Source organism: Camarhynchus parvulus, chromosome Z (assembly GCF_901933205.1).
Source record: "Camarhynchus parvulus chromosome Z, STF_HiC, whole genome shotgun sequence".
NCBI lineage: Eukaryota > Metazoa > Chordata > Aves > Passeriformes > Thraupidae > Camarhynchus > Camarhynchus parvulus.
Window position 1 is genome coordinate 34,899,210 of NC_044601.1, and position 21,578 is coordinate 34,920,787.

Sequence of the window (21,578 nt, forward strand, 5' to 3'; positions counted from 1 at the left end):
ATGTTTGTTTGGGATTTCTTTTCTATATTGCTTTGACCAAACAGAATTCCCACGTACTGTTTTGACAGTGGGATTTCATACACAGCTGTTGCACTAAAGGTATTTTAGTTATAAATTACCTGGATTACCTTTCTGGTAGTCTCTGGGTTATGTTATGTATTACAGACGTACAATAGTGAATTGTGATTGCTACATAAATTTCATACAATGAGAACTGTACCACCTGCACAATTTTTTTTATTTTCAAATTTTAACAAGCAAATATGTGGAATAAACAGGTTAAATATATTGTTGCCCTTTAAAAATATTTCATAACACTTATGCAGTTAATTATTTCTAAGTGTATAAATTTAATTTTGTACTCCAGATTAAAGACCACTAGTAAAAACATTTGTTTACCAAGAAGAGTAGAGATTAAGCTTCAAATTGATTTGAAAGTAGAAAGGACAGTTGCCCTTTAGCCCACATTCAAAATTCAATGTATTGATATTTTACAGGTTTTTTCAAATGGATTTATTAAAAAACAAGGGGGAAAAAAGTGAAAATAAAACTACCAAAACTTCTTCAGTTGCTACCTTTTGAGATAATCACAGCTACCTCTGGAAGATCAGAATCTAAATTCATTGACTACAAATCCATATTATAAAAAGCATATCTATATTGATTTCAAATAAAGAGTTAGCTAATCTTCAAGGGTCGTTAAAGATTGTATAAAATTCCAGTAATACTTTTATGAAATACATTCATATTTCCAATTTTCAGGAATATCTCTGAGGTCCATGTAATTACGTATTAATAAATGAAACATAGTAGATTCATACTCTATATTGGGATTTTATAAGGAAGAATTGTTATGACAATTTTTAAAGGGAGACTGTTGTGCCTAGTTGCGTCAATACAAGAGCTCCCTCTGATGGTGACAAGTTACTTCACATAAAATTTTTTACTACATCTGAATGATGAAAGGAAATAAGGTAGATGGAAGAATTCAAAACACCTATTCTGGCTGGTGGCTTAAAAATATTTTTTTTATTTTTATTTTTATTTTATTTATTAGTCCCCATACCATGTCATTTAGAAAATTAAGTACCTTTTCATTTCAGCTATATTGAACATGAAAGGAATCAAGAAAGAGGAAGAGAACAGAGTTTATTAAGCCCATTTCAAAATGAGCATGGCTAGCTGTTGATAAAACTCTTCTGACTAACAGTAGCTGTTCCAGGGCCTTAGATTCATACATTTTGTGGACCTCTGCAATGTTATATGCAACTGCTACTATTGTAAGAAAAAAAACCCCACAATCTTTTTCCATTAGCTTAATTTTAGATATTGAACTCTCCCTCTTTTATATTAATATGAAAGCAAATTGTTCCACTTGTCTTCTTAAAAAGAAAAAAATCCACAATGACAACAACAAAAAAGGAACCCCTCCCCCCGAAAAAAACCAAACAAAACAGAAGGGCAGAAGTAATATCTGGAGTCCATTTAGAAATATGAGGTGTCACCTTTGAAAAATTAACTGATAAGTGTGGTCTCATCCTCTCTTCATCTCTTAATTCTGGAGCTATTCTGGAACTTACGTAAAGTTTGCTAATATTCCACTCACATAGTGAAAGACCAAAAAAAAAAGGAACCATGACAATGAGTAAAACACTCACCTATGTAAAGAAATAAGAGAAAGAGATAGACTGAAAAGGTATTGATATAATTTACCCCACTATCCTGTCTCTGAGTGACAGTGATGGAAAGCTGTAAGAACAGGAATGGGGATTTAGGTGGTACAAGCAGGGAGCATTGACTGGAACAACAATTTATGATGGTTTTCTGCTAAGTTTTTTTTTCTGTCTGTCTGGTCTATATTAATCAGGTTGTCATTAATATGTGCTGTCCTTTCTTTACAAAATGCATTATGAACACTCAGATTTATGAGTATGTGTAACTGCTGTGTGTTTTGATCAATTTAAAGTAGCACTACTATATTTCAACTGTAACTTCAAACAATTAAAGATCTAGTGAAAGGTACAGTGAATAACTTATACTCTCAAGGCTTCTCAGTATAATATCACTGTTATTATTTTATATGAAACATATCAGCCAGCTTTTGCATATATCATTTATAACCAATGAAGTCTTAAAAAATCTGTTAATTTAACATTTGTGATCATTTTTTCCTAGCCCTATAATTGCAGTGCAGATATCTAAGAAAGGAGGCAGTTGTCTAGTACAGTGTTCTCTGGTCAGAGTGAAGGACTTTCAGATTTTTCACTTTAACTGAAAAGTTCATAGTTGTTGGCTTTGGGGAGCAACTTCAATAGACTAACAATAACTCACCACAGTGGTAATAGGATGAGAAGGATGAGTCCGAGTGTTTGGATTCTAGTTCAGAAAACCTGTCAGTTGATGTGTACTTGTACTGTGTAATAGGTTATCTGGAATAGGTATTCCTTTTTTTTACTGAGATATAAATAATTTAAACTGTAATATAAACTTGGATATAATTTAGACGTATTGGGAGAAAATGGGAGAGATTACTTAATCCTGCAACTTTTTTTAATGCAATAGTTTATACAAACAGTTCCAAGTTACTTCATGCTGATTTTTTCTGTGGTTGGTACTAGAATTTATAAACCACACGATGCATCAAGTTAGACCCATCTGAGGTACACTAGTACCACAATTTCTCTTCCAACAAAGTTATTCAGGTTTGGTCCTGTTCCAGTACTTGTTATTAATCACTACATGGGGCTTTGCAGCCAAGTATACCTATATTTATTTATAGATGTACATTTTTTAAAATAATATTTGTAATAAATAGATTTACTGCAATGGGTACACAACATATGTAAAAGCATTGTGCATATTATTAATATTATTTTTTACAGTGTCTATTTAGTATATTATACAGTAAAGTTATATTTGTAAATAAGGGTCATGTGCTCTAGATTATCTGAATTGTGGGTCCTATACAGTTTGATTTCTGGGAGAATTTTTGATTGGTGGGAAAGTTTTGGACAGGATGCCTATATTATCCCTGGTCGACACCCACATGTGCTTTCTACATAGAGAATGGACAGAGAAACCAAGGACCTTTTTTACCTTGTCTTGATGCAAGCTTACCTTCACAATCATTCTGAGCTTGCCAATGCCCTCATACGGACAGGACTTAGATCTACCAATCCAGAGTGCATCTGTGATTTCTGACACCATAATGAACTGCATAATTCTGTCTTCAAAGCAGGGTTAAAGTAGCTTGAGATAAAGAAGTCACTGCGTTAGAAATTGAGTAGGACAGTTAAACTCCAAGTCTGAGAGCAGTTCAGGCTCTCAGTTCAGGCTTCGGTACAGCCCAGAATACTTTTACTTTATTCAATAAAATATGTTGTGGAGTGTTATCTATCTAGATATCTCTGCTGCTAAGTGGCTCTGTTACTGTTTACAGCTAAACTGCAATATAGTATTTCAGTGTTTCGAAAACTGCATTCTTTAAGGAACATGGTGTGTTTTCAAGCTATTCGGAAGCGGTATAATATGTAGTTGATGTATATACATCAGTAAGAGTCAACAAACACTTATATTGGGTTACATGTATGACCCTATTAATATTTATGCAAACAGTGCTTATTAGATGCAATTATTAGGTGTGTTATTCCTATTAATAGAGAGCCACATGACATTTTTTTAACCATTAGATATCTATGTAGGTTGTGAGGATAATCTAAAGTAATGGCACGTTCCCTATACATGGTTAGGCAGAAGAGTGAAGTGGTCTGAACAGTCTAAAGAAGAGGGGTAGAATGAAAGAAGCTCATTATATGGTCATAAATTCTGTGTTTTAAAGATTGCTGGATTGGACCATGAAACAGTAATTGTGTTCTGCTGTAAAGACAGGACTGTCTGAAAGGTTGAATATAATTCTCCTCTAAAAAGCTTACAGGATACTTTCATAGGTTTCAGGTACACCTTTAATACTGTAACCTACAGAAAAATCAGTCTGATTTTGTCCTCTCTTTTTTTGAAGCGATCTTGGACTAAAAAAATATCAAAATACTTATTTTAATATTTAGACTGTTTAAAACAAGAAATAAAGACCCATTTAATACTCAGCACAATTGATACACTGTAAAACGTGGTTTTCCCACATAAAAGCCTTGTAAAATTACAGAAAAAAAATACTGTTTTCTAAATTAGCCATTCTGAATGGTGTTAAAGAAGTAGTCTGAAGTATTTTTAGGTTATTGTTGAAGCCAAAACCCAAATTTTGAATTAAAAAAAACACAGTTTAATTATACCCTACAGCAAAAATATCAAGCCACATACAGTCTGTTTTCAAAACTTAAATTAATTTTTATGAGGTGGCTGCTCTCCAAAAGCAATTTTGCAAAAATTTAAATCTTAACTGAACACTTCATTTGCTCACAGTACTTAAACTTCTGGGACCTGTTTCTGGTTCAGTCAACAAACTAATTGGCACTTTCATGGGCAGTTATATTTGTTACAGACTGCAAATAGGATTTGAAGGGACAAGAGGTCTGGAAGGGTCTCACCCTCCAAATAGTAGGTTTCCTCTGATTTTTGTTATATTTCCACCTTTAGGTGCTGTTTTAATGGAATTACAAAGCATGAAGATAAAAATGGATATTCAAAGTCACTAACTCTCATTGTTCATTGCTCATTGCTCATTGCTAGCCTGATAGGTTAGCTTAAATAAGCCAATTCACTAACTGTTTTGGTTTTCATTTTGATTGGTTGGTTTGGTTTTGAGTCTTTTTATATAATTTCTTTTTTTTTTTTTCCCATTGAAAGTTTTGTGAGTAGAATTTACTGAAATTTTATTACTACAGGAGAGAGAAGGTGCAACGATATGTGTATAGAAAGATAAATAATGAATGCAGCGAAGCTCATCTTTGTTTCTAAAACTTATGGGAAGAGAAGCTGCATACCTAAAGATGTTGGTTGCTATGTAGTTCTCCAGCTGCAACATCTGTGGCTTATAGCTATGGCAACAGCACTGTTCATACAGCCAGAAAGGTGTAATCTTTTAAATACTGCTCATCTAAATATTTCAGAGAGCCATCAGATATTTGGATTCAAAATGTCTGAACAAAGTCTTCATGCTTCACATACCATAAACAGGTAATGACAAAAAACCACCACACAACCCAGAGAAATCAGAAAATATTCTCCTGTTTTTAGAATGCTATGGCTTATTGTTACAGATTTTTTTAAATTTCTTCTTTAAATTTTTATGTATTTCTGGGGTTTTTTATGTAAGAAAATGGGAAAGTAGTTTTATCAGTTAAATACTGCAAAAAAGTTTACTTTTTTTCTTTCACCTTGTTAAAAACCTGAAATAAAAATTCTTCTTTTTTAACAGGACACTGAAACACATCCATTTTACAATTTGGATTCTTTAGTTGGAAACAAGTCTTTTATTACCATGATCTGTCAATATAAGACCATTTTAAAAACAGCATGCTCTGCATTTCTAACATAGGCTTGCAATGAAATCCATTTAGCCTTTCAGTAGAAGGAATTTGTAGACATCACCCAGTTTTCTTATGCTAAAGTGTTTGATAGAGCCATGCACTGAAATGTGAGGATATTCCATGTGTTTTTTGACAGAAATGTTTGGGTTACAGGGTTTGTTCACTGAAATTTTAGAAGCTGTTAAATACTTTGTTGCATGGGGTATCAGCCCTAAATACACAGATGAGTTAACTAAAAGAATCATCAATATTGAATCATCTTGATGTTCCTGTGGAATTCACTGACACTTGCATTTTATTCCTGTGCTTGACTGTTTGCCAGATGAAATGAAAGTAAAATATATGAAATTAAAAGATCAGTGGTACTTCCATATATTTCTGTATTCAATGTGGATGTGGCTGATTTCTTTTTAATTTTCTTCTAGGCCTTTTCTGGAAACACAAATGCAGACAGTGTTGTTTACTATAAGCTTCAGCATTCTATTAAAGCAAGATTTCTCCGTTTTGTGCCTTTGGACTGGAATCCAAATGGCAGGATTGGAATGCGCATTGAAGCATACGGATGCACATATAGTAAGTGAATTTCTGAGTCAGCTAAATGAAATGAATCTTCATCAATGTCTTTGGCTCCCTAAATTGCATTTGAAAGTAGATTTCTAAGGCCAAATTTAATCTCAAATAAAACTTAATTAATAAGTTTATGTGCATACTACATTATTTCTACATAAACTGTCAATATGTGATGCTTATTTTCCTGTACTTTCTGTATTGGAATGAATGGTGTGGACAAAATCCAATTCCTGATTTTATGCAAACTGTTCCTTTTTTTTTGTCATAGTCGTAAAATACTTGCTATCTGTCTGAAGGACAAATTATGCTAAATGTTTACAGTTTTAAATCTATATGGTCTAAATCCTGAGACAGTAAGTGTACAACTAGATAGATCCACAAATAAAAAATTGAAGGACACTTCCAAGTTTTTTGTGTATTTATATTTTATATATTTTATCTATTTAGAATAGCTTTTGTGCCCTCAATAACTGACATAAGCCTTGGAAAGTAAGATTGTGTGGTTTTATTGATTGGCTGGACAGTGTAAATATTCCTGAAATCTTCCTGTTGCAGTTTTTCATCCATGGATTTTTTTTAAAAATTCCTCTATGTAAGTTTTTTACTGCTTTTTTATTCTTCACATCTTTTCTCCATGGTGGAAACATAATTTGTTTTAGCAACCTCTTTAACTGATTTTTGTGCATACTTTTATCTGTTATTCTTTTTTGTTTTGTTTCAGGGTTCTTTTTCAAGTTCCTTATTTAAGTTATATTCTGTATGGTTGATTTCTTTTGGATGGTCTCCATATACCTGTTTTCTATTGCCATGCATTTTTATCTGACTTTAAGTGTATATCAGGAAAACATATCTCTGGGCTTTCTGCCTTAAATTTGAATTTTTAAAATTGGTAAAAGGTAGTGAACTAAGGATATTGAAAATTTAAACCTGGATGCAGGAGTTTAGGTCACCTCAGAAATCAGGTAAAATTCCTCATCCCAGAAAGTAAACATCTCATGCCAGAGGAAGAGACTGAAAGGCTCACACAAAATTCCTCAGTGACAGCTGCCTTGAGACTGGAAACATGACTTATGATTCCTAGAACAATCTGAGAAAATGGCCTTGAAAATTGAGTAACTGAGAAATATGATCATGATTCAACTTATCCTCAACTCTTTTAAGTTCCAGAACAACCAAAGTTTAAAAATGGAGGGTAGACAAATGAATTTATCATTCAAAGCTAAAATCTTATCTAAGTCTTCTATTTGAGACCTGATTTCTGTGGTACATGATGGCAGAATAGTCTTTCCTTAAACTTCACTTTAAAATTCCTTGATAGCCATCAGCTTTGCTTCTTCGCAGTCCTTCACCTTGTGCATGTGATAACATTTAAATCCTTACTCAGTTTTGCTCTCAAACGTTTTCAAACTGAAGAGCTCTCTTTTGACCATGCCTAAAAGTCAGGTTTTAATTGTCTATATTCACTATCATCATTTTCTCTTGCAAGAAAATCCATATTATGGCTCTCTTCTGTGTCATGCTTGTTGCCCACCACTGCAAAACTCTGTGAGTCTAAAGGACAAATAAAGAAGAGTGTCCATGCAACTGAAAAAAGAAAACATTTAGAATAAGCAGTTATGAAATTAAAGTATTTTTGAGAAGCCATTAACTATTTTTGAGGAAGATTATATTTTTTCCATGTTACATACATGGCACAGAATGTATCCTATAGATAGCTTATAGAAGTAAATCAACTATAGTTATCTTGTAAGGCTAGGATGAATTTAAAATTAATATTTACTTGATCCATTATTCACTATAATACAGTATGTGAAGAACATGATGTCATCAAAAGTACATAATTTTTAAAAGTTGGTTAAGATTTTATTTGAATTAATGATAGTGGGTGTTCTAGAAATGCTTTTCTTCCCCTATCTATAAATGCTATCATTCCAAATGAATTGCAGACTTCTTATTGTCCCTGTATTTATTTTGAACATCTACTGATTACCAAGTGCCTTTACTAGGTAAATTCAGTGGTTGCCATTGAAGACAAACCAGGTGATTATAGATTGACAGTTTTAAAAATTATTTAAAAATGTAAAAGCTTACTTCTTTCCCTCCAGTCTTTTTCTAAATTTATCAGGCACAATGAGGACATGCAGTTGTTGTTACAGTAATTATGCCTGGCTCTTTTTGAATGACTGTACTTTTCAAAGTGGGACCAGAAAAAAAAAGTAGAAATGCCAATAATATCTACTTTGGCTTTGATTCGCATGTTTTACAAGCCCCATTTTCTCATCCTTTTCTTCAGGGAACTCTTACTGCGTATTAGATTTTAAGAGTAAACAACTCTATTTTCATTTACTGTCAAGTATGTGAACTGTGTTCTGTATTCAAGTGCAAATGCACTAATTTAATTCTTCAGTTTTACCTGTTAGAAATTACACAACTAAAACTAAACTTGTAAGAATACAGTATGTAGATCTCTCTACGCCATAAAGCAATGTGAAAAATGTATGTCTCTATGTTCTAAAAAAGTCATTACTGTCTTAATGAAGTCGTACTTACAGGGAAAATTTTGACACCACTTCAAATTTGCTGTCTTCCAGTCAAATGCCTGCTCTGAATAACTTTGCCTAGTATTCTCAAAAATAGTGTTTAGCCTTTAATTATAGTCTCAGTGAGGCTTGGTAATACTCATTATATTTTCCTGTGGGATGTAACAGATTATTATGGGGTTTTTTGTTTGTTTTTGTTTTTTCTTTTACATGCAACTTGTTTTCTCCTATAAACTTTTTAGATCAAGGACTGTCACATTTTAGATGTTTGTAAAGTGTGCATCTAGACAAGCTCTTCCATTTTTGTCTCAGCATTTATTGAGTAGAAAGGCCAAATAAGGCCAAATAAGGGCAGTCATTTATGAACTTGGATGAAATATTTAAAGTGTTCCTTTTTCTTTTTTTTTTTTTTTTTTGCTTTGAGTTCTTCTCCCTCCTCACTCTGCTGTCTCTGCAATGTTTCTTAGTTTTTTACTCATGTTCTATAGTAATTTAAAGAAAAGAAAGATGGGAGGGAGGCACACAGAAAGGCAGGCAGGAAGGAAAAAAAAGAAAGGGAAGAAAGAAAGGGAAGAAAGAAAGGGAAGAGAGAAAGGATAAGGGGGGAGGGAGGGAGGGAGGGAGGGAGGCACAAACGAAGGAAGGAAGGAAGTGGCGGAAGGAAGGAAGTGGCGGAAGGAAGTGGCGGAAGGAAGTGGCGGAAGGAAGTGGCGGAAGGAAGTGGCGGAAGGAAGGAAGTGGGAAGGAAGTGCGGAAGGAAGTGGCGGAAGGAAGTGGCGGAAGGAAGTGGCGGAAGGAAGGAAGGAAGGAAGGCGGAAGGAAGGAAGGAAGGAAGGAAGGAAGGAAGGAAGGAAGGAAGGAAGGAAGGAAGGAAGGAAGGAAGGAAGGAAGGAAGGAAGGAAGGAAGGAAGGAAGGAAGGAAGGAAGGAAGTGGCGGAAGGAAGGAAGGAAGGAAGGAAGGAAGGAAGGAAGGAAGGAAGGAAGGAAGGAAGGAAGGAAGGAAGGAAGGAAGGAAGGAAGTGGCGGAAGGAAGGAAGTGGGAAGGAAGTGGCGGAAGGAAGTGGCGGAAGGAAGGAAGGAAGGAAGGAAGGAAGGAAGGAAGGAAGGAAGGAAGGAAGGAAGGAAGGAAGGAAGGAAGGAAGGAAGGAAGGAAGGAAGGAAGGAAGGAAGGAAGGAAGGAAGGAAGGAAGGAAGGAAGGAAGGAAGGAAGGAAGGAAGGAAGGAAGGAAGGAAGGGGAAGGAAGGAAGGGGAAGGAAGGAAGGAAGTGGCGGAAGGAAGGAAGGAAGGAAGTGGCGGAAGGAAGTGGCGGAAGGAAGTGGCGGAAGGAAGTGGCGGAAGGAAGGACGGAAGGAAGTGGCGGAAGGAAGGAAGGAAGGAAGGAAGGAAGGAAGGAAGGAAGGAAGGAAGGAAGGAAGGAAGGAAGGAAGGAAGGAAGGAAGGAAGGAAGGAAGGAAGGAAGGAAGGAAGGAAGGAAGGAAGGAAGGAAGGAAGGAAGGAAGGAAGGAAGGAAGGAAGGAAGGAAGGAAGGAAGGAAGGAAGGAAGGAAGGAAGGAAGGAAGGAAGGAAGGAAGGGTTTGTTTTCTACCTCCAGGTGTTAAACCTGCCTTCCTTCGTGTGAACTGATAAAACATCTGCTTGTGCCATGACTGCACTGCAAATACTCTGTGCTGAACCTCAGCCCAAAATCTGTCTGAAGCCTCTGCCTGATAGTTCTTTCTATTTAGTGTGTACAAAAGAGAACAATGAATTTCTGCTGACATTTCCTGTGTCTTGTTCCTGAAATGCCAGGTTGTGACAATTAATCCATGTAAAACACAGTTAAGGTTAAGCTATGTCGTGGCACTAAATAAAAGGGATATTAGGAATGAGTTTAGCTTACAATTTCCCCTCTTCATTACAGTACTCTTTTATTTCTTCCTCTAAAAACTGGTAGTCTAAAAATAGAAATCAAAGAAACAAAAAGGTGGGAATTTTTTTGCCCTGGCGGGCAGAAAGATATGTTTAAATCTGAAAGTGACAAATGTATAAAGTAGTAGAATATAGGTAACTGGAAAATAAATATATAATGCACATTAAAAAATGTCAGTTATGTATGTTATGATACCTAACAAAAAGCACTGCAGATACTGCTCAAATCCTTTTTTTTATCGCTTCTAGTTGTATTGAGGCTTTTTCAGCATTTCCTACCTGACTGAAATGCTGTAAGTCAACATTACAGTTACATCAGTCACAGAAAGGACTTCATATTCTCCTCATAACTGGAATAATGGCAGTTGGTTTGTGTTGGTTTAAGTTTGTTTTTGGTTTTTTTTCTTTATAGAATATTAGCATTGATTTCAATTGATATAAAGATAAAAAAAATTTTTCTAAGATATTTCAATTAGAACTTTTGCTCAGGATCACTAGGTTTCTTGGTCCTGTGGTATGTGAGGCCTCCAGAATCTCCAGTTTCTCAGGGGCATTTTGTGATTTCCAAAGATATTTTCATAGTACACTAAGGATTTATATCACATTAATTTAAGGAAGACACTGCCAATTGTGGAAACAAAAGATGAGTGTTCATAAAACAAGTTTTATTTTCCTTATTTACAACAGTAGAGAAAATCCATGTAGAGGATTTTGAAGTCCAGTAAGTTGCAAGTAGTTGGTAAATAAGAGAGGAAAATCTTATGGTAATCTGGATATGTGCCCACATTCTATTTATCCTTATAGCTCTGCAGGACACCCAAGCTGTCTTTCTCACACCTCTTTAAATATATTTCTAAGGGTAATTCATGGATGGTGAAGACAAGACCTGTGTGAGAAATGTGACAAGAATTTTGATTGCCATCTGCAGCAATTTTGCAATCGTCATTAATTCATGGGATGAGGGCAGGGGCAAAATTTAATTTGGTTTTCTTTCCAAATATAGACAAAGCAGATATTGCTTCTTAGGAACCAGTGCTGCAGAATAGTGTAAGGGATTTTAGAAAGCCATGTTAATGTTCTTTATACTCTGTCCCAATAAGAAGAGTATGTTCCCAATCCTACAGTTATCATTGTCTACTAAAGTAGCTGGTTTGATGGGTGTATATAAATATACAAGTGGTCTTATTGAAGTCCTTATTGAAGCTATTCTACATTACATTCCTAATTTTAATTCAACATTAATTAACATTTTGCTGTCCACATTCATTCAGTGACAAAATGAAGTAAAATCTAGGGTTCATATTTAGGTAGAACATCATATTTATTCATTGTACTTTTGTAAATTAATTCTTCATTATCAATATATAAAGAAAATCAAGAAACTATATTTAAAAACATAACTGCATTCACTTGACAAGAGCTTTGTGAAAATGGGATATAAATTAGTCACCTAAAGTACAAGAGGTAATTTGAATTCATTCCATTTCCGTGCTGAAAATATGGAGAAATATTTATCGTGAAATTATATAAAGTTAGTAAATAGATAATGAGTTTCCCTTGACTTGCAAGAAGTCAACCAGTCAGTTGAAAAACAACTTCATATTTTATTGCATATCCTTACATCTTCATTCACTTCAAAAATGTATTTTTCAAGGGTGATTACTCTTTTCATTACATATGAACTGTGAATACTCAATGAGCTTTTTATAGTGTTATCAGTTCCTTAATGTGTGTCTTGTTCAATCTGTACTGATTTTGATGGATATTCTTTTATACTATTAGGATAAAATCAGTTAGCCCTATTTCCTTCCTTTCCCAAAGGTCAGCAGCAGCCTTGGCTTTTTTTTGTCTCGATTTTATTCATTGGAATGAATTGCATATAAATTAATAGCGATTTTCAGCCAAAGAGTACGGGTAAAAACAGAAATGGTCAAAGTACTTTATAGCTCCAAGAAAAGGAAGACCAGCATATGAGAACATTATTAGATTTGAATAGATGCCAGATCTCTTCTCACATGGTTTTATTATCTAGTTATACCATCATCATTAAAACACAACAGTCTTAACATACGGGGAAAAAATAAAGTACAATTTACTGTGCACAAGTGATCTAGAGATGTTAGTGATGGAACTTCATACCATATTGAAGTAGCATGCAACTGTTTCTTTCAGACATAGCATTATACATTATCTTTCATTTCTTTACTTCTAGGGTCTGAGGTGGTTGGCTTTGATGGGAAAAGTTGTCTAATTTACACATTAAATAGAAAACTCATTAATACAGTGAAAGATGTGATTTCTCTGAAGTTTAAGACAATGCAAAGTGATGGAATTCTCCTCCACAGAGAAGGACAAAATGGAGACCACATCACCATGGAATTAACTAAAGGGAAGCTGTCCCTACTCATTAATTTAGGTAACAGCTATAGTCTCATAAAGTCTAATATAGTTACTAGGCATTATTTGACTAAAATTTCTCTTAAACTGTTAAGTGGATTTTAATGTATGAAGTATGATAAACTAGCAGTATATTTTTGAATGATTTTTTCAATGAAATTAATAGTTTTTATTTTTCTTCTTTCAAGGTGATACTAAAACTCATCCTCCTAATGCCCAAATTAATATTACGCTGGGCAGCCTTTTGGATGATCAACACTGGCATTCTGTTCTCATTGAGCATTTTAACAATCAAGTAAACTTTACAGTGGATAAACACACTCATCATTTTCATGCAAAAGGAGAATTCAGTTATTTGGACCTTGATTATGAGGTGTGAAAATTACCTTTCCTTTATTACATTTATTACCTTTGTTATGCAAATGCACTGAAACAGGCAAAGGAAACAGAACTTAAGGAAGTTTGTAGTCCTTAAAACCTAGGGGATTTTCTGTCTGTTAAGGGAATTAATCAAAAAGAAAGAGATGTTCCTGGAGTACAAATCTTCCACTAGACTCAACGCAGTATTTTCAAAAGACCATCTTTTTCATCTCAGAATTCATTATTTTAATACCTTTGTTTTAATAGACCTGCAAATGTGATAAACAATATTGTAAACATAATGAATGAGACCCAACTCAGTGCTATGATTTAATGAATATTAATGTTATGAATAAAAAACTTGATTAAAATTGCAATGTCAGCATAAAAACTGTTGTAGAAATATTTATATCAAGACTTAAATCCCTGTTAGATCTGAAAATTATACTGTGAAAAAATCTTTCTTGCACAAATAGTAAATTCATGAACAGTAGTAGATGTAATGTTCTGTGAAATTTTCCTGCCTGTGGTTAAAAATACCACTATTTCACAGTTGTAATGTGATGACTGGCTGCTTTATGTTTTCCCTATACTGTTTGTTGGATAAGACAATGAGTGATAGACCAGAATGTCAGGAACCCACAGACTTTATTGTACTCATTCCAATTTTTAAGCATTTTAAAGTGAGATGTCATGCTGTTCTGTGTCCATTATTCCATTTCAAAAAATATCTGCTCAGAATTTCTGAATGTAAGTCATAATATCAAAGTTTGGAGGATCATACTAATTTTAAAAAAAACCAAAAGCTAGAGGAAAAATAACTGGTTGACAATTTGTTTTAAAAAAATTTAAAAATTAAAAGGTTAATAGTTTAGACTGACCTTTTTTACAATGTTGTCTAGAATAGCTTTGAAATATGTGAGCTCAAATGTTCACTTATCCTGGAATCCTATTTCTGGTGGTGTAAAAGAGTTAAAACATATACTAGAGAAGAACTAAGGTCACAATTGTGGCAGTGCTTTTCTAAAATAATTTACTGCTTTCTAGCAGCTTTTGCCTCAGGGCAGGGATGTATTTAGACAGAATGATATTCTTGAATTTAGTAGCTCTCAATGGGTTTTTATTTTTATTAAATCTTCCAATCTCTTTCTGAAATAAGTAATTTTACATCACCATACAAAGGAACTGCACAGCCTAAGCATTTTGAAAGGGAAAATGTGCCTTCTTTAGTTTGTTTCAAATCAGTTCTAGAACAATGTAATTTGATGGACTCTTCTTTTCTACTATAGTAGTTATGGTGTGCACAGAGTGGAGAAGTCTGGGTCAAGTTTCTAAAGAAATTGTTGCTAATTGTCTTCTCCCTTTTTACACTGTTTTGCATAGTCTCCTTGTACTTGGCCTTGTCCTTCTTCTTCTTGGTTTCACAGCTGTAATGGACCCTGAAAACTGATTCAAGACACAGATACATCAGAAGAAGAAAAAAAAAGCCAAAATGTCAGAATGATTTGCTACATACATTTGACTTGATACAGCCTATTTTTTGTTAGCCTGTTCTTTTAATATGTAGATGTGATACAGTGAAATACACAAGTAACAGATTCATTATAGGCCAGTCTTTGACTTCTGCTCCTACAGTATAGTCAACTTCTTTCCTTAGAAAATTACTTAATAGTATTATTGATTTCTCTTCTCTTTCTAAGCTCAGCTTTGGAGGGATCCCAGTGCCTGGAAAATCAGGGACATTATCACGCAGGAATTTTCATGGGTGTTTTGAAAATATTTATTATAATGGAGTGAACATTATTGACCTGGCCAGAAGGCATAAATCTCAGATCTACATTGTGGTAAGAGATTTATAATTAAGAAAGAATAAAAAAGAGAGAAAAAGATCACGACCACTTTCAAATCCAACCTGTTAGCACATGTTTCTGGTAAAATCTATGTTAGGTAATGAAAGAAAAATAGAGTAATTACCAAGTTGGGCTACTTTTCATTTTATGCTGGGTAGACTCATCCTAGTAGAAAAAGCAAGATGCATTTTATTCTTGAGATCTTTAGCTGATATTTAGCTATGTCTGATACCACAGTGTTGTGTGCTTTCTAACTTGGTGACAAAAGTCAATGTGTAACAAGATGCATCAGAAACCCTCAAATCTTTGGTTTTGTAGCAGAGTAATAAGAATATGTGTCTGACTAATAAGAACACCAGCAGTACATTTTTTAAGTTCTTTATTACTGAGGATACTGATCCACTTTGTCCAGAGAGTTAAAATTTTGATAGATCAGTTCTGTTTTTCAGTTTATACTGATCTGTTTCTGAAAACCTTAGTTTAGGTTGGTGGGTGTAGTGTATTTATTGTGACATGGCCAGAAGTCATATTATCCAAATTCCTACCTTTTAGGGAAACTGTTCCAATAACAAAACAAATGTGTTCTATGTTACAAAAGGCTTTCTAGAAATTTTACTGAGTCCTTTGCTGTTGGTTTTGTTTTTGGTTTTTTTTCCTAGTACAGCAAGGGTCATCTCTGTTTGTAACATGTGTTTATTTAGTAGCAGGAAATGCAGAGGTGTCATGGAAATCAGCTCAGAATAATTAAAAATGTATTAAATGCTTTCATGATCCAAATATTTTAACTTTAATTTCTGTTCAGAATACAAAGAATCAAATTTGGTCTCCATCATAGAAGAAATGAATGAGAGGCATATCTTCTCATGTAAAATTCACTTGAAATATTCCAAAATTGTGTAAGCTTGTACCTCTGCATAGTATTCTGTCCATGATGCTTATGAATATTGGGGAATGGGCAATTATAGTAGGCTCTGCGTGGACTAGTGGAAGGGGATCTATGAATTTATCTGTAATAGGAAATTTCATTATTTTCATGTCAAATATTTTAAATTGTTGTGCACTACTTTCAAAACTATTTAGGAGACATTTCATAATCTAGATAATATAGAAAGAATCTCTGTTACCACAGAATCCCTGTTAAACAGGCACTTTACTGGGGGAATCTGCAAATGGCCAGCTTTTAGCATTTAACAAGGCTTTTATAATCTGCTGAGTATCTTTTCACTATGTGTCAGTTTAGCTGACTAATCATTTCTGTACAGCTGAGTTCATGAGACAAATCTTTTACTTATTTATCTATTTTCCTTGAAGAAAATGAAAACCCATAAACTCTAATACTTTGCCACACCAGGGACTAGTGAATATTTTTCTTAAATTGATTTTAAAGCTGCTTAATGTGTGGCCAAAGTTTTAGGTATGCTCAAAAGTTTAAAACCTCTTAGTGTTGAACAGAAATTAAGTGCACTTTAAATTCCAAAAACATTAATCTTTAGTAATCCTTTTTCCAGAGCAAATTAATTATAGTTCAAATGGCATCAGCAAGTCATTAGATCAGAGTGTACAGTGTAGTACTATCAAGCACCATAAAGTGTTAACTAACTCTGACACTAGATGCAAAAAATGCACTATTCCCATTCCAGATTTCTTATCTGCATCACTCAGTACAAGTACAGATACAGGTTACTCTCAGAGTTTCTCGATTAATTCAGCCACAAGTTTACCTAAGAAACAGTTATTTCAGAAGAATGTAAGCAAACGCTAGGTGCATAAATCCAACTCATCATCTAGTCCATACAGGCCTGCTTGAAAACACATTCCCTATTAAATTAAGAAGTATGTGTTGTGCATTTGTAAGTAGCAAAAGTTTATATGTGGAATTTTCCTATTTGTGAAAACAAATACTGGAGTTGGTGTGCATCCCCAATTGCATTAATTTGGAATTTTTTCCCTTTTTTCTTAAATTTAAAACCATCTTAAACAATCAGTGCCAGCTCAACATTGTTCTCTGCATCCAAGCATTTAGACCCATGTCAGTGTTTACATGCAGTCAGTGGCATGGCATTTCTTTATCACTGAAGAATTTGTCAAGTTCCTAATGCTTACTGAGGCTGAGCCAAGCTAGGAACAAAGCAGATCTTTCCAACTCCTGAAGTAGCATTAAATCAGCCTCATAATTTAGGATCTTACACCATTCCCTCAAAGGTCCTTGCCGCTCTGTGCAGGCAGATGAGTCTACTCTGCTCAGACAACTATGTTAACATTTCTCAAACTGATGAAGTTCATGTTTAATTTTTAGACTAATGCATGCAAGTACTATGTACCATGTTTTGAAACTCTGCAGTTTCCATGGAGAAATTCTCATGACTCTTCCTAATGCCATATTTGTTTTATTTATTTCTAGGGCAATATGTCCTTCTCATGTTTAGAGCCAAAGGTAGTTCCTGTGACATTTCTGAGCTCCAGCAGTTTCCTGGCACTGCGAGGCACATCAGGGCAAGATGAAGTATTTGTCAGTTTTCAGTTTCGCACTTGGAACAAGGATGGACTTCTATTATCCAGTAAACTGCACCAGTCTTCAGGTGGTTTCCTCTTATATCTGAGTGATGGGAGAGTCAAAATCAATCTTCATAAAACAGGAAGAGTACTGAGTGACATCGCTGCAGGTAACAGAAATGAAGAAAAAAAATTACAAGACTCCTATGAGTAAAAGAAAAACATTAAAAGTTATTTATTTAGTATTTGCTTTCTTGACTGATTTTTATGATTAGTTTGTGTGCAACTGTGCTTTACTTGTGGGAATTTTACACCCAATTATTTCTAAATGCTTTCTTTTCTCACAAACATACCTATTCTTTTTTTCCCCATGAGTGAGCAGAAATTACTTGCAGTAATACTAAAAAATTGAGTCCTTAGCTTAACATGCATACAGTATGTACAGCTCATGTGTATGACCAGGCAAATCTAAGCAGTCTTTTCAGTTGTGAAGTTTAAAGAGACTAAGAAATTTAGTCTCACTCTGTCAAGCTAAGTCATTAAGATGTGTCTCACCATTTGTCTGTGCTTTCAAAAAGTATCAAGTAACAATTTTTTTTATAAAGTTATACATCACTATAAATATACTGTCTATTATTTTTTAGAGTTCTCCATTGCAGAGATATCCATTAATCTGGGGCAGGGGATGCCCAATACCAGATTGTATTTCAGAAAACCAGGGCAAGTTTGAGTCTATGATTTTAAAAAAAGGGAACTTGAGAAAAATGAATACCTGGAAGATAAAAGGTCACTTTTGTAGTTAAACACTGAATCGAGACTAAATCATCTACTTTTGGTAGTGCACTGCTAGGCATCCCTCAGGGTAAAACAGATTTTCAGAAAGCTAGTACCCAGTCTAGTCTTCTGATGAGTAATTTCACCCTTGGCAAACAAATATGTCAAGACAAAAGGATGGAGCTACTATAGTGAATACACAGTCATGTTAGAGAGCATTCAGTTGGGATTCTAAGCAGATTCCAGCTTTAACTTTCTCTCTGCCTGGCAGGAATGGGAGTAAGTCTTTCACAAAGAGCGTCCTCAGTTTTTCTGAGCGCTGTTGGCAGTTGATGTGGGATCAGCAAGACTGTTGGCCCAGTCAGGAATCTCCATCTTTCAGGAAATATGATAGCAGGACAGAAAAATGTCATCTCCACATTCAGAGGTTTTTTATAAAATGCTGCTATCAAGTAATGTCCCCATGTAATAATATCATCACCTTCACCTAGCAGCTTGTCATCAGTATTGTACTATACAATGGCATTCCATATATCACAGCTACCTTAGAGCTTCTCATTATTTATGCAAACAAATTTAGTTTTGCCCTTTACTTGTAGATGGATTATATGATGTGATATGATATGATGAGACATAAGACAGGAAAAAGACAATACAGAATAGGTGGATAAAAGGGATTACAAGGAATATATGATATGAGGAAATTGAGGCTAGGGTTGGAGTCATTTCTGTATGGACAAAGACGACCAGAGTCCACTAGCTGGAGCAATATATTGTAGAAGCAATGGTGAATTTGAATGCAGAAAACACATTTGTGATATCCAGAACGTCACTTGATCTTTGATTCATTTTGACCCGTACACAAGCCTGTTTTTTCCATTTTATATTCACAAAGCAGAATGTTATCAGTGTAAAAGAAGCCAAGTCAGTTCCAGTTATGTAACAAAGACCAAGTGAGAAACCCCCAAACTAGTTATAATCAGTATAAAGACAAAATAAGAATCAACTGTCTAAACTGTCCTCAAAACTTATTAGGCAGTATAATGCAGAGGGAGCAAAGCAGAACAAAGCCGGACAGAGAAACCGCCACAGGATTTGAACGTGAGGTCTCTTTAATCTTTGTTCCATGCTCCTGTTTCTTTGATTGATTCCTTACTTTAAATCCTCTTAATAAATGAAAATTCCTTCCCTTCCTTGAGGAGGAAGCGGGGGAAGGGAGAGGGAGAGGGAGGTGGAAAGGGAAGGGGAAGGGGAAGGGGAAGGGAGGAAAGGAAAAAGGAAAGGAAAAGGGAAAGGAAAGGGGAAAGGGAAAGGGGAGGCGAGGCGAGGCGAGGCGAGGCGAGGCGAGGCGAGGCGAGGCGAGGCGAGGCGAGGCGAGGCGAGGCGAGGCGAGGCGAAAAGGAAGGGGCAGGAAGGCAGGCAAGGAAGGAAAGGCAAGGCGAAAGGAAAGGAAGGCAAGGAAAGGAAAGGAAAGGCAAGGCAAGGAAAGGCAAGGCGAGGAAAGGAAAGGAAAGGAAAGGAAAGGAGAGGAAAGGAAAGGAAAGGAAAGGAAAGGAAAGGAAAGGAAAGGAAAGGAAAGGAAAGGAAAGGAAAGGAAAGGAAAGGAAAGGAAAGGAAAGGAAAGGAAAGGAAAGGAAACTGTGAAGTTCATTATGTTTCTACAGGTGTTTAATGATTATGGGTAAAATTTTAAACTGTTGATTATTTTAACTCAGGAAAAGACTATAAGCCTCTAATGACCACAGATAATGTTGAAATTTGCATAAATACTTTGATCCTGTTCCTGTGGGTGATAATAGGCATGGCCCTGGTATTTTTTATTTTCTAAAATAACTGATGCACAAAGAGTACCACTGACAAGTAATGACAAGATATTTCCCTAGGCTTACCATTTGAAAATGTCAATTTCTTAGTAAGAATGTCAGTGGTATACAGTTAGCGATGTTGAATTTGCGTTTTTAGGAGCTATTTCAATTGCTGTTCAATTATGTGATATATGTTAAAGAAACTGTTGCCATGCACTGTCATTTTAACAGACTGGCTGATGGTGGTGGCACTTTTAACAGCAGTAGGTAGACTTGCACGTGGGAAAATTTATTCAATTTCAAAGCTGCAATGCAGTACATAAAATATTAGTATTAACATCCCAAAATAAATCTTGACATTGTATGCTGAAACAGAATTTAGTGTTCTCATGCTAGGGTAAGTTTCCCATTCATAAAGTCTAAAAGGAGGAATTGTGTTTGTTTTTGTGAAGGCAAAAGTTACAGCAAAATCATCTTATTCTTTTCAGAGAGGGAATTTATCTAACAAAACCATATGGGAAACTTTTCCTTGAGTTTTTGAAGTGTTTGGTGTAGCAATCATTGAAGCAATTCAAGTCTGCATTTGGAGGTTGAGTAATTAAATTATGGATGATTGGACAGAAGATTTGTTCCCCTACAGGCAAGGACTTATGACCTGACTTACACACACACACACACACACACACACACACACACACACACACACACACACACACACACACATATAATATTTGATAATTGAATCTGAGCGTATTTCTTTGTGCACAAGTCTTAAATTAATTTTCCTGTGTTTTTTAAGAATTTCTTTAACCATATAAAACCGAGGAGAATGGCATATCATTTCCTAACTAATTAAGGTTATAGTAAGTTCTATCTTTCTTTTGCAGAATGGCTGCTTAATGTCTTTAATTTGTAGCCTCCTTTGCAAGTGGTACATCAAATATTCACAAAGAAATAACATACGTTTAAAAAAAACAGAAATCAACACAAAGTTAATTTGTTTTGAATTATGAGACCAAATTGAATTACAATATGTGTAAATGTTGGATCCTATTACTCAGTTTGTTCTGTGACGCTCTATTTCTATGAAGCTTTTAATTTCCATCCATCTTTTAGTTAAATGGTGTTAATAATAATAATGGAATTTCATTGTTATACTTCAGACTAATCTATAAATTACTTCCTCTAAACTTTTTTTTTGTTTCTCACTGATCTCCTAATAATTTATATACACTGCATTTTATACATGTGTTTCTGAGGTTGGGTATCATTGTTCTGCAAGACATCCCGTAGACCCTATTTTAATACTTAGATTTAAAATGCTAGAACTAATGGGAATAAATGGACATCTTGTTTAACAGCTACCTTATTATGTACTAAAAAAATTCATTGCT

The 21,578-nt window shown here is 34.8% G+C and overlaps 1 protein-coding gene across 1 annotated transcript in view; it reads left to right on the forward strand.

The window, feature by feature from the left end:
• Window positions 1-21,578, forward strand: part of LOC115915305 (contactin-associated protein-like 4) — a 208,091-nt gene that overhangs the window by 123,086 nt on the left and 63,427 nt on the right. Inside the window, exons 4-8 of the mRNA XM_030968639.1 lie at window positions 5,912-6,059; window positions 12,718-12,921; window positions 13,091-13,275; window positions 14,963-15,106; window positions 17,514-17,775. Coding sequence (XP_030824499.1) covers window positions 5,912-6,059; window positions 12,718-12,921; window positions 13,091-13,275; window positions 14,963-15,106; window positions 17,514-17,775 — 943 coding nt within the window. The remainder of the gene's footprint in view (window positions 1-5,911; window positions 6,060-12,717; window positions 12,922-13,090; window positions 13,276-14,962; window positions 15,107-17,513; window positions 17,776-21,578) is intronic.